The 14,627-nt window shown below is 35.4% G+C and overlaps 1 protein-coding gene across 1 annotated transcript in view; it reads left to right on the top strand.

The window, feature by feature from the left end:
• Positions 1-14,627, top strand: part of erc1b (ELKS/RAB6-interacting/CAST family member 1b) — a 226,103-nt gene that overhangs the window by 103,674 nt on the left and 107,802 nt on the right. Inside the window, exon 10 of the mRNA XM_073837702.1 lies at positions 12,460-12,620. Within this exon, the coding sequence (XP_073693803.1) occupies positions 12,460-12,620 (161 nt within the window). The remainder of the gene's footprint in view (positions 1-12,459; positions 12,621-14,627) is intronic.

Below are 14,627 nucleotides of genomic sequence, written 5' to 3' on the forward strand. Positions count from 1 at the left end.
ATTTGAAAGCTGCGGTGAGGAATGAATAATGACAAATAAATCAAATGATTCTTTTGTGTTTCACAGAAGAAAGAAATTGAAAGAACATGAGTAAAGGATGACACATGTTTCATTTTTGGGTAATTATTGTCAATTCTTGCTCCAGGTCTCTACAACTATGCAATAATCAAAGCTTTTAAAGTCATATGATAGCTTTGTGTGACACAAGGGGACATCGGCTGCCCATTTTCCGCAAGTTGCTATGATTCTTTAGGGTCTTTGTAAAATGTCCGCAACATACTTTGGTTAAAATTCCTCAATGGCCATGTAAAACAACACCCTTTTTACCTTGTCAAAAACAGCTCTCTTCACAGCGAGCCTTTTTGGTGCATGTCTCTTTAATGATAATGAGCTCTGCTCACCCAGCCCCTCTCTTCCATTTTTAGTGTATTCGGTGGCATGTTACCATCAAAAAAACTAATCCACTGCGTCCTCAGTGGCTCTGATGTTGGGAGAATATGAAGACACCTGCATTGTTTACGAGACATTGTTGACTCGATCGTAGATAAAATAGCAGAAATATGCTAATACGAGACAGTCTGTCAGCATTGTGGGCGGGCTTGAAAAATCTAAACGGCTTCATAATTGAGACAGTTTAGATGTTTTGGGGATTAACAAAAAAAAAATGAGTGAAGTTTTTTTTTTTCAATACAGGGCAGTTGCATTTCGTTGGTTGCTTCCGATGTTTCCTAAAAATGGCAGACTTGCACCAGGTTTGACGTCATTTACGCGAAACAGTGTGGGTTCTTGCGTGTCTTCCTATATTTAATGTCATCAAACATGTGGCATATTCGATTTGAAAGCTGCGGTGAGGAATGAATAATAACAAATAAATCAAATCTTTTGTGTTTCACAGAAGAAAGAAATTGAAAGAACATGAGTAAAGGATGACACATTTTTCATTTTTTGGTGATTATTTTTGTCTAGACTTGCCTATTTAAATTTGTCTCTCCATCTCACTCCATCTTCCTTGCAGGATTGATATTACGGAGTGTCAAAACAATGTTTTCTCAGTCTGTTGAATGTGCTTGTTTAGCGGATGAGCCTGTCTTATTTTAGCCGATGCTTTAGCGTCCTGCCAAACCTGCAGCGACTGCTTTAATGAGTCGTAGGCTAGTAAGGGCCAATGTGGTCAGTGAGCGAAAAAGGGGGGCGCTTTCTTCCTACACAGGGCCCTCGGTGTGCAGTGACACCAGTCACTCAGCTCCAGCTCCGTGGAATTTACGGCCGGGATGCACGAAAGCGACCAGCCGCTCATGCGGGGCCAGTGAAAACGTTTGCCCAAGACCACATGAAAACACACGTCCAGTCTCCAGACATGATTCAGCAGCGAAATGACATACTTCATAACCTTCCCTGGAGGCAGTGGACCAAAGAAAGCCTCAATCTCTCCGCTCGTGTCGACCGGGGATGATGGGATGTCTCGAAACCGCCCTTACTCTTTCACCGCAAGCTTCCCCGTCGGCCTGACCCGGTCCCGAATGGATGTCTTTTCCGCTCCGAACCTGTTCTCGCTGTTGACTCCATGGTTCCCATCCTCTTTCTCTTTCTTCCTCTGCTTCCAATTTTCCTTTTGCGTGGTTTGTTTCAAACTGTTGTTCTGTTTTGCTCTGTTCTGTCTCTGTTTCCTCTTTGGCTTTTTCTGTAATCCCTCTTTTTCTCTATTTCTTCTCCATCGCTCACTGCCTGTGCGAAGCGCTCTCATGACCTAATGCATGACTCCGGCCACGCTGGCTTAAAGTGGCTCAAGGTATGGCACGATTAATGTTTTCTCTTTCTTTTACACGTAACGATTTGAGTTTTGTGCTTTTCATCAGTTTCGCTGCATCTCCGTGACCTTTTTTTCTCATTTGGACGGGGGTGTTCCACAAATGTGGCTTTTGGTCCCGGTCCAAGCCAAACTTTTCCAAATAGGAAGCTTAACCACTGACAGAGTGCAATTTATTGACTGTTCCCTGAAGATGAGCTCTATCAGATCATTATTTTATGTGGAAGACTCTCTTATGCTTTCCCCCTGCTTTCTTTCCATTATATTGGGAAGTCATGCTCATTTGCATCTGTCTATCAGAATAAGTTGTGTTTTGATTAAACTTTTATGTAGTGCGTCCAGCACAATTCCGTCTTTGCACTGGGAGAATTCGAGTTTCCCCATTGCATGCCATGTAACTCTAACTACGTGTTATATAAACGTGCGGTCAGTAGTTACCAAGATACCAATATCAAGAGGTAGTTCAACCAAAAAATCAATGTTCTGTCATCATGTATTTGTTGTAAACCCATTTGACTTTCTTTCATTTGTAAAACACAAAAGGAGATGTTTAGCAGAATGCCAAGCTGCTCTTTTTAATACAGTAGAAGTCAATGAGGATAGGGAATGTCAAGCTCTAAAGACCACCAAAAATTCTCACAATCCTTTTTTTTTTTTCTCGCAATTTTGAGTTTATCTCTCACAATTCATACTTTTTTCCCCCTCAATTTTGAGTTTGTATCGCACAATTTGTAAATTTTTCTTGCAATTCTGAGTTTATGCCTCACAATTCTTACTTTTTCTCACAATTCTGAGTTTACATCTCATAGTTTGTACTTTTATCTTGAAGTTCTAAGTTTATATCTCAGTTGATACTTTTTCTCGCAATTTTGAGTTTGTATCTCACAATTCATACTTTTTTACAATTTTGAGCTTATCTCGCAATTCATACTTTTTTCTTGCAATGTTGAGTTTATATCTCACGATTCATACATTTTCTTGCAATTTTGAGTTTGACTTAATACTTTTTTCTTGCAATTTTGAGTTATTTCTCACAATTCATATTTTTTTCACGTAATTCTGAGTTTATATCTCTCAACTTTAACTTTTTTTGCAATTCTGAGTTTATATTTCACAATGTTGCTTTTTTTGCAGTTCTGTTTATATCTTGCGATTTTTTTTCTTGCAATTCTGAGTTTATATCTCACAATTTGTCAATTTTTTTAATGCAATTCCAACTTTAAATCTCACAGTTCGTACATTTTTCTAGCAATTTTGAGTTTTTATTCGACAATTTATACTTTTTGCAATTTGTGCATTTTTCTTGCAATTCTGTTTATATCTTGTGTTATATCTCGCAATTTGTACATTTTTCCTCACAATTCTGAGTTTATATCTCATAGATTATACTTTTATCTTGCAATTCTGAGTTTATATCTCAATTGATACTTTTTCTCGCAATTTTGAGTTTGTATCTCACAAGCCATACTTTTTTCTTGCAATTTTAGGTTTATATCTCAGTTTAATTTTTCTCGCAATTCTGAGTTTATATCTCACAATTTTTACAATTTTCTCGCAATTTTGAGTTTATATTTCACAATTCATACTTTTTTTTTTTTTTTTTACTATTTTGAGCTTATCTCACGATTCATACTTTTTCTTGCAATGTTGAGTTTGACTTAATACTTTTTTCTCGCAATTTTGAGTTATTTCTCACAATTCATATTTTTTTTCACGTAATTCTGAGTTTATATCTCTCAATTTTAACTTTTTTTGCAATTCTGAGTTTATATTTCGCAATGTTTTGCTTTTTTTGCAGTTCTGTTCATATCCTGCGATTTTTTTTTTTTTTTCTTGCAATTCTGAGTTTATATCTCACAATTTGTCAATTTTTTAATGCAATTCCAACTTTATATCTCACAGTTCGTACATTTTTCTAGCAATTTTGAGTTTTTATCCGACAATTCATACTTTTTGCAATTTGTGCATTTTTCTTGCAATTCTGTTTGCATCTCACAATTTATACTTTTTTCCCACAATTCTGAGTTTATATCTCACAATTCTTATTTCTTGCAATTCTGTTTATATCTTGTGTTATATCTCGCAATTTGTACATTTTTCTCACAATTCTGAGTTTGCATCTCACAATTTGTATTTTTTTTCTCGCAATTCGGACTTTTTCTGTGTAAATTTAGACACATTTAGACTTACTCATTCCCTGAACCGATCAAGACATTCTGTCAGAATCTCAAGCAGTCCATCAGTTCTCACTCCATACTGCAGGGGGCAGCGTGACGGCAGAGCCTGAGGTCTCCAAAGTGGCCCAGGCCAAAAACAGACATGGAAATTAGTCAAAGAATAAATAGCTCTTACAGCTGCCGCTGCTCTTTCTCAAGTTTGTATTCAAGCCACGGTCAGAAACAGGCTGGATTTTTATGATAAAACTTTAGAGGGAAATAAAACTCCCTCCTCTGCTAATATTCCCAACCAGCTGAGATCCAGACACAAAGCTCAGCACCCAAAACGCAGTGAGATCCAAAGACCAGCTTGTTGAAATTGGCTTTCTGCTCACCGTTGAGGACGGGGCTGCTCTTTTGGCAGCCGGGGAGGAGAGAGTAGGAAGAGACGGATGAGGAGAAAGGGAGAGAGAGCAGGAGAAAAACAGCACGCTGCTGCATTAAGCAGTTTTTATTAGTGTTATGTTTCTGCTCCGAGCATCTGGGTTAGTCGGGATATCTCTCACAGGAGGTGATTAGAAGCTTCTGAGTTCGGCACGAGCTGAAGAGAAAGCCCTGATCTGACGCCCACCGTGATCTCATCACCTCACAGTGCACATCAATAACAAACCAATATGAGGTCTTCCACTTACAAAAGTTGCACCGTGGTATTACCATGTTTTTATTAAAATTTTATGTCTGTTTGTAATATCATTTTTGGGGGCACTACATGATGCTTATGCCTTGGTATTTATTGAAGTACAATGCAAAAAAAACATGGAATGTAAATATGGTTATCAGTCAGTACCATGATATATGCATAAGTACTGTAGTATTACAAATACATGGTGAGGATGGATGCAAAATAATGTATAATTAGTGTGGTTTTTTGTGATATAGTAATACATTTTTTAAAATAGATTATTATTATTATTATTTTTTTTTTTTACTTTTATTATTTAAAAAGATACACAGTTACCTTAATAATTATTAATATAGATTCTCTTGTGCCTTTTATTATTTTATTTTATTTTTATTTATTTATTTATTTTTGCGTTCTCCAGGTATTATTGGTTCTCTTAAGCCTTTTATTAATTTTTTTTTAATTGCCTTCTCAAGATATTATAGATTTTCTTGAGCTACTTTATTTTATTATTTTATTATTTTATTTTATTTTTTGTTGCCTTCTCCAGGTATTATAGGTTCTCTTGAGCCTTTTATTTATTTGTTTATTTATTTTATTTTATTTTATTTGCCTTTATTTTATTGCCATCTCTAGATATTATAGATTTTCTTGAGCTATTTTTATTTTATTTTATTTATTTATTTTTTGCCTTCTCCGGGTATTATAGGTTCTCTTGAGCCTTTTATTTATTTATTTATTTATTGTTTATTTTATTTTATTTGCCTTTGTTATTTTATTGCCTTCTCTAGGTATAGATTTTCTTGAGCCATTTTATTTTATAGGTATTATAGATTTTCTTGAGCCATTTATTTATTTAGACAATACACTGGTGTTCTTTGAAACATCTCAAAAAAGCAATAATTGGTATCAGAGTAATTATTAGTATGGTTTATGGTATGGTTTATGATAAAATATCAATATACTGTACAATGTTACAGTCAGGTCTATTTACTTTTTAAAAGCTGCATTCAGTATTTTCATGCCGATTTTATTGCTATTTCTTTTTGGTGCTTGCATTTACCTATTTCTGTTTTTCTTTCTCTCTTGTTCCGCTGTCTTGTAGCGCAAAGAGGCAAGTATACAGCGCTCTGCTTCATTCTTTGCTTATTTCCCTCATCTGAAGAGTCATCTGTTCCAGCCCCTCTGACCCTGCTTCAGTCTTTCTTTTTCCCCTCTTTTCCTGCTCTTTTTATTACTCTTCTCCTTGATCACTGACAGATCCTCTTCCTTTCCCCAAGGCCTGTTTCTGACACCGGTTTTGAGCAGTCGGGCCTTAAATTAAACAAAAAAGGAGAAAATCACTGTTATCAATTCCATAGACGGTACGTCACAACTGATGTGAGCAATTACCCCAAGTCGTAAAAACACTTGCAGAGGCTGAAGCCGGACTGTGATCAGTTAAAGGATGTGCATCTCGAAGGCTTTGATCTGTACTCCTCCTGCCTTACTGGTTCACGTTCCCAGTGTGAGACAGGAAGTGGTGTTATCATCACCCAGTGAAGTGCTCAATTTTTCACACCCGAGGTGTCATAATTCACTGCAGCGTTTTTTTACGACTTGACTAACATCTGAGGTTAGTTTGTACTCCCCTGAGAAAACAAGCACTGCATGCCACCTTGCTCTTTCACACACACCATCCATTCCTCCATCAGAGAAGGCAACGGCACGAGCAAGTCTGCTGAAAGCAGTGTTTGCGCTGGTTTTAATCTTTCTGCTTTTCTTTCAGAGAATTAGTGATGGACGTGAAACGAATTTCTGGTTCTGATTCCACTACATTTTTCCGGTTCCTTAATCTCGTTAATAAGTATTTTCGGTTTTTTTTATATTTTTTTTTTAAAAACCTTAATTGGTCTAAAACTGATCCAGTGTTTATTAAAGATCTAGTCCACAACCACCCCACCCTTAAGGGCTGCAAGAGGCTCTGATAGATTATAAAATAATTGCATTATTTATTGTTCATTTTTATTATTTCGAAAGGCACTTGGCAAATCAACTGAATTTAAAAAGTTCCTCTTATATTGTAATTGTTGGTTAGAAAAAAATGTTTTAACTTATTTATTAACTATGAACTAATATTTTACATATATTATATATACAAATTGAATATTTTTAGTATTTTTTAGCCTTCAGCACACATTGTCTTGATAGTTAAATTTTTTTTTCACACAGAATATATGTCTGTATACTAGAAAAATAAAATTCTGTCTTTATATTTTATGAAGAGAAAATATTATTGTTAACATTTTTATTTTATTGTATTTATTGTAGAAATGCACTGCATAGCATTTTATTTTATTTTATTAAAAAAAAATGTATTTAATTTTTTTTTTTTTTGAGGATAGAAATAAACACTTCTAAGTACCTAGTCTAAGAACAGTTCCTTCACTTTTATTTTATTTTATTTTATTTTATTTTATTTTATTTTATTTTATTTTATTTTATTTTATTTTATTTTATTTTATTTTATTTTATTTTATTTTATTTTATTTTATTTTATTTTATTTTATTTTATTTTATTCTAGGTTTCAAGGTTAGAAGAAATCACTTCGAAGTACCTGGTCTGGGAACCGTCTGTTTTATTTTATTAATTTTTTTTTTTTTTTTTTTTTTTTTACTTTATTTGATTTTGTTTCCTAGGATTCAAGGATAGAAATAATTTAAATTTATTATTTTATTTTATTTTTTTTACTTTTTTACTGTTCTGGGAACAGTTGCTTCACTTCAATGGAACAGAAAAAAAATTATTTTGTTATTTTATTTTGAACTCTAGATTCAATAGCAGTATGAATTTATAAAAATCTATATTCATTCATAACATTGTAGCATTCATGATAGAAGGAGGTCATAGAATTGGATGTAATGAAAAACATTTGACATAATTTTTTAAAAGAATGCTCCCATTCTAAATAATAAGAACCAATTGTCAATTCCACAGTCTAGAGTTCTAGGAACCACAGTTTCCATGATTCCTCATGTAATCTGTTCGCATTTTTGTGTGTGAGAGAGATTTGACTTTCCGTCGGTCTGCCAGGCCGTTAGTCAGACCTTTAAAATCTGTTAATTATCTTCTAATGAATGACTTAACTCAACGGCTTTGAGAATTTGGCTCCGGGCGGCGCTTACTAAATACTTTTACAGTAAAACTGACCGAGCACACTGTAAATTCATTCGAATCCATTCGTTCCAGATGATGTTTGGTCGCTGAGGATGGAGTCAGTTCACATATCTCCCCTCCAGGCACGGTGACACCATATCGGCTCTCGTACATCCTGGACTGATTAGTTAACCGCTCCGCTGTCGATGTGTGCGTTGCACAACAGCGGGAGATTTTCGTTCAGATTTTTGTGTGCTGTTGAATAAAAATGCACCAGAGTTCTCACGGTTTCATTCGACCCCACCTCCTCTCTTCTCATTGGCTGCTGGGTTTTGACGGACAGCGGTGTTGCCCCGCCCTCACCGCAGGGTTGCCACAGGCAGTGAAACCGATGCTGCCAGGGTTTAAATATTTCCCTCTGCTCGTACTGGGGGGCCTGAGGCATGCATTCTCGATCTTACTTTATCTCCCGAGAGGGAAGGTAGGCATGCAGGGTTTTTTTTGTTGCATCCGTGAAAAATATTACCGTCTTGTATGTCCACTCATACTCTTATTCGTCTAAGATGTGACCTGTGCTCTGTGTGTGAGTCAAAAGCAACACTTGCCTGCCCTGTCTCTACATGAATAATGATTTCCTCTTCCTTATTTTTTAATTTGACACGTATTACATCTTAACATAAGCCATTCCGGTGAGCTCTCACTTACCTGACCCTGTCAGGTGGATTTCACATGCCCAAGGGAGGCACCATCATCCTTGGGTTTTAGTCAAAAACCCATTCGTTGCCGTTCAGGATCATCCTGTGAGTACGGGTACGGTTTGGGATGACAAACGAGAGCGGGACAGGAAAGCAGATGGCAGTAAATTTGACTGAGCGGGTTTTGGTAGCTTGTTCACTAGGCTTGGCTTGGGTGTAGTACATTAGGCAAATGACTTATGATGACAGCTGGATTGAACGCTCTCCCAGAGCCCGAAATTCCTCCGGCCACTAGAGGGCAGCACTGCTGAGACAATTCTGTTGTTTTTTCTTTTTCCAAAGGGTGATATATTTTCACAGCTAAATCCCTGTTTTTGTAATGTTTCTGTTTATTGCCTCCAGCTGTATTGCTGGAAAACATTTCCAGTGCCCTCAGAACATGAAGAAAACATGACTTTGGACAGTGATGAGTGGCAGGGCAATGAAACTCTATCCTACATATCTGAAGAATGAGTTTATTAAAGGAGTGGTTTACCCAAAAATTAAAGAAATTCTTGATTTGCTCAGCCTCTTGTCCTTCCAAGTACTTTGTTCTTTTGAAAAAGCTGAACTGTTGATGTTTAATGGTAAATACAAAACCACAGTAACAGTGTCTTAAATGTAGTCCAAGTGGACTTGTATGCTGTATTCCTAGTTCTCTGAAGATATACAGATAGAACTGAAGACTATTATTCAACAAAAATCTCAACATCTGCTTTAGTACTCTTTGGCGTGTTCATGAATGCCAGGTTTGTGACTGAATAGACTCACCTGGTTCTCGAGTTCAACTTATTGACTTAATTGTATCATTTGCAAATGAATCATTCTTTGGTCGATCCTTTTAACAAAACTGATCTCAATAATTCATTCATGAATCACACTGATCTGTTTTTTGAGTTCAACTCACTAATTCACAGTTTTCTAAATGATCTTTTTAGCGAATCAGTTAATACTGTTCACAAAACTGATCTGAATGATTTGTTCATGACTAATCGGACTAGAGATTTCAGAGAGAACCGGGGTGAACCACAAACGTGATAGAAGTATTGATGCCCAATTTGTAAAAGAATCAATCTTTTAAGTACTTTTCAATGAATCGTTTGGTCCTGTTCGCAAAACTGATCTGCATGATTCATTAATGAATTAGACTCACCTGGTTCTTAAGTTCAACTCACTGACTTAGCCAGCCAATTTGCAAATAAATCACTCTTTTGGTCAATTCTTTTAACAAAACTGATCTGAATGATTCATTCGTGAATCACACTGATCTGGTTTTCGAGTTCAACACACTGACTTCCCAGATTTCTAAATGATCTTTTTAGCGAATCAGTTAATACTGTTCACAAAACTGGTCCGAATGATTTGTTCATGACTAATCGGACTAGAGATTTCAGAGAGACCTGGGTTGAACCTCAAGTGTGATAGAAGTATTGATGCCCAGTTTGTAAAAGAATCACTTGTTTGAGTTCTTTTTGGTGAATCATTTGATCCTGTTCACAAAACCGATATGCATGATTCATTAATGAATCAGACTCATCTGGTTCTCGTGTACAACTTACTGACTTAGCTGCCCAATTTACAAATGAATCACTCTTTTGGTTGATACTGTTCAATAAACTGATCTAAATGATTCATTCATCAATTAGATTCATCTGGTTCTCGAGTTCAACTCACTGACTTAGCCGCCCAATTTGCAAATGAATCATTCTTTTGATTAATCCTTTTTACAAAACTGGTCTGAATGATTCATTCGTGAATCACACAGATTCAACTCACTGACTTCACTGCACAATTTGCAAATTAATCACTCTTTTGGTTGAAACTGATCTGAATGATTCATTCATGAATCACACTGATCTGGTTCTCGAGTTTAGCTCGCTCACTTGGCCGCCCAATTTCTTTTCAACGAATCACTTAATCCTGTAGACAGAACTGATTTGTTCATGACTAAGCAGTTTTATTTTTTTCCCAAATTCATATTTTTTCGGTTTTCATTTTTCTGGATTCCATTTATTTTTATTTTTTTATCTAGACACTGTTTTATTGGTGAAAAAAAAACACAAAACATTTTGAAAATATTTCCATATAATTTCATGTATATATTTTTCTTAAATATATATATATATGCATGTGTGTGTATTTATATATGGATAATAAATATACAGTGTACACACACATTATGTACACAAAAATGTTTATTTTGAATGCGATTAATCGCGATTAATCATTGCCCAGCACAAAAAAAAAAAAAAATTAAAAAGCATATCTAATTAATTGAAATCATGAAACTTACACGATTTAACAGCAGTTTATTAAAAGTTACAAAAATGAAATTTTAAGGCCTATGAAATACTTTTTTTTTTTTTTTTTTCAAATTCAGTTTTATTTTTAACAAATTGTTTCCTGTTCATTTCAATTTCCATTTTAACAGTTTCATTACATTTTAATAATCAAAAGCATCTCTAATTAATTGATTTCATTTTTTAAAATCCTTATTGTTATTTATTTATTTGTTTTTAGAAATACTGTGTATTGCATTTATCTGGTAAATACATTTTGGAAAATATTCTTTTCTGCTAAATATTAATTAAAAATGTTTTAGTAATAATTTTATTGTTAGTAGTAGTAGTAGTAGTACTTAAGCGTAATACATTTCTGTCACAATTTCTTCAAGTTAAACCAACTTTTATTTTGACGGGTTGCTGTGAAGACCTTTAAGTTTCTGTTTAGATATGATATGATGATGTTTTTCCTCAAAGGAAACTGCAGACTTAGTTCTAGAGATTGTTTGTGTTCACGTACTCATATTTTAAGGCGCCAGAGGCTGAAAACACTGAGAACGTCACGCGAGTCTGTGCCATTCTTTCACACAGAAACACACAGAACATGCAGGATTCATGTTTAAACAGTGTTTTTGCAGCTTAATATTCACAGACACTAGTCCATACAGCATTTTGATTTAAGTGTACTGACCTACTTTTGATTTATTCATCCAAAATTTGGCAAATTCCGTGACATTCCGCGTTATACAGTAAATTCCATTTTTATGTCTGGATTCGCATTTTCCGCATCGAGGAAATCATAGGGCCCTACAATCTGGTTGACTCACTGAATCGGTTCACAGGCTGCTAGAGGAAAAGTTTATCAAGTGCAAATTTATTATATGACTTCATATGACTTCAAACCATATGAATCGCTTCATTTTGAATCGTTTAGTCAACTGTTTTTGGATTTGAATCTATGTAGAACTGTCTGTGGAACAAAAGCTGATGAAACGCAGAGCAGGGAAGGATGGATAAACACCGAGAACAGACGAAGGAGATTGCACAGATTGCCGCCCGAGGCCTACGCATTTTCCTGCGAAGTGCAGAGATTTCAGAGAGACCCAGGGTGAACCGCAAGCGGTCGAGGAGGCTGTGAGAACCGCTTTGAGCCAAGTCGCTAAACCTTGCCTTCCATGGAATACATAAACCTGCCACACTGTTTGATTTATCCTCCTCATTCACTCGCTCCTGTTACTCCGAGTTATAAACATTGTGTGGAAATGGAGAGAGAGCAGGAAAGAAAAATCACAGTCAGGAACGGAGAACATCCACCTTTTCAAAAACAAAATGGAGCGAAATAACTCTGGGGATGTGATGTATGACAAACCTCATCACAAAGTTATGTAGTTAATATATCTGGAGTAAAACACTCTTACGCACTCACACAATGGTCTTGTTTTCACCCTGTCTCACCTGCTGTCTATTATATGATTCTCTTTTCTTCATTTCTTTTTGTCCATCCAATTTTCTATGCACAAATCCATTCGTGTCCCTGTGAGCTTCGCTCTTGGCCTGCTGTGTGTCCACTCAACATATTTGTTTGCATTCTGTCTTATCCGCCATGTTTCATCAGGATTATGTTTTTGTCCTTATGCTTGTTTGTTGTGTTTGTATGCACAGATGGAGGAGCTGTTGGCCGCCATGGAAAAGGTGAAGCAAGAGTTGGAGTCCATGAAGGCCAAGCTGTCGTCCACCCAGCAGTCCCTGGCCGAGAAGGAGGCCCACCTGACCACACTGAGGGCAGAGCGCAGAAAGCACCTGGAGGAGGTGCTGGAAATGAAGTAAGACCTTTACGCTTGTCCTTCACCCCTCTTGGCCCGATACAGCAAGCGGTCGCTGTGCGGCTCGCTGCCGTCTTAAGGAAAAACATTTCATTGATGTTCGTTTTAAAGGAATATATTATGATAAACAGGATTTTCGTGCTCTTTTTGAAAAGTCTATGTAGACATATTCCATCATTACCAGCGCAGCCTATTAAAACTTGGCGTGGACGTTGTTGCTCGTGTTACTTGCAAAGGGGTTAGCCAATCACAACAGAGGCCGTTCACATATTTTTAATCTTAAAAGTACTGTGGATAAATGATCCTGTTTAAAATCTAATCAGTTAAGTTCAACAAGATCAGTGTTAGAAGGATTTTCGTGGTCTAGTACAGGGGTTTTCTTTTTGATGCATTGGACCCCCAACTATGACGAAAGCATTTATTTTTCATTTTTTATTTTATTTTATTTTATTATAAATACTACTTTTAAAAATAATATGTGAAACATTATGCACTTTTTGATGCAGTGGACACCCAAATATTTAATTTAATTTAATTTAATTTTATTTAATTTTATTTAATTTTATTTAATTTAATTTAATTTTATTTTATTTTATTTTATTTTATTTTATTTTATTATTTTATTTTATTTTATTTTATTTTATTTTATTTTATTTATTGTCCATACTATTTGTTCTTGCAATGGACCCCCTTTATAATTTTTTATTTTATTTTTATTTTTTTTATTCACAGTATTATATACTATTTTAATTAAAATAATGCATAATTTCATAATGTGCACAGTTTACATTCTGCATACTTTATTTTTTTGTGACTAACTGATATGTTTTTGTAATTTGTAGTAGTTTGGTGGGGCTCATTTATCTTTAAAGTTTTTTTTATACATATATCTAACCTGAAATAAAATATATACACACACATATCTATGTATATATATATTATATATATATATATATATATATATATATATATATATACAGTATTAGTTTTGATTAACTATAATAGCCCTATAATAACTATAATACATTTCTTTTATTTATTTATTTATTTAATTTTAATTGATTGTTGTTGTTTTTTTACATTGTTCCACCTTAACTTTTATGTGGCTCCTAATTTTTTTTTCCCCCTAATGTAGTAGGTAGGCCAGAGGCCTCAAGAGACTGTTTGCTCTTGGGAGGCTGAATAGCTTTTTGAGTGCTTCTTTATTTAAGGCTTTTCCTCATCTTCCGCTGAGCTTCTACAGACTCATCCCTCAAACAGATCACTTCAGCAGAATCCAAGAACCACTCGCTCGCTCTCATTTCTCCCACAGCATTCTCTGAACTCTCTCTTGTCTTTTCTCACTGTCTCTCAGTCTTCTCTTATCAGTGCCTGTAGTGCTTTAGTGTTTTGAGCACTTCCTGACTCTAGATAGAGATAAAGAGCATACTAGAGGAATATAGGAGGTTGAAGGTCTCCATACTATAGCTGAAACAGGAATCATTGAAGGATCCCTGCTAGAAGTTGGAGGAAGGAGGCCCTCTTGCTGTCAAAATTAATGTGGCTCCACTGAGATAGGTTTGGGGCCTTATAGAGTTTCACTCACAGTCCATTTCGTAGAGTGTTGTATCAGACGAAAAAAAGAATCTAAACAAATGCAGTAGTTCAAAGTCATTACATAATTGTGTCAAAACATAAAATGGGGAAAAAGTGGTTTTGGAAAGATTTTTCTAAAAGGTTGTTTTTGCATCACAGGCTGTGACATGATTTTTCTGCCTCGCTTTAACATCCTCTACTGTATACTGACCTCACAGGACTATTGTTTTAGATTGAATGTCAAGTGAGTTCAAAATAATGGTCGTGGTTGTGGAAAAATGAGTCAGAATTGGAGTTTCAAGGACTCTGTGTGTTTTCCAGATTGGTGTGGTGATTTGATTGTCAGCCATATTCTCAGAGGCACGGGTCTGCCTGCATGCTTGAGTTATGATGGATTCTAGCATTAAAAGAAGATAAAGAGAAAGCTGAGAG

This window comes from Garra rufa, chromosome 4 (genome assembly GCF_049309525.1).
Source record: "Garra rufa chromosome 4, GarRuf1.0, whole genome shotgun sequence".
In the NCBI taxonomy this organism is placed as follows: Eukaryota; Metazoa; Chordata; class Actinopteri; order Cypriniformes; family Cyprinidae; genus Garra; species Garra rufa.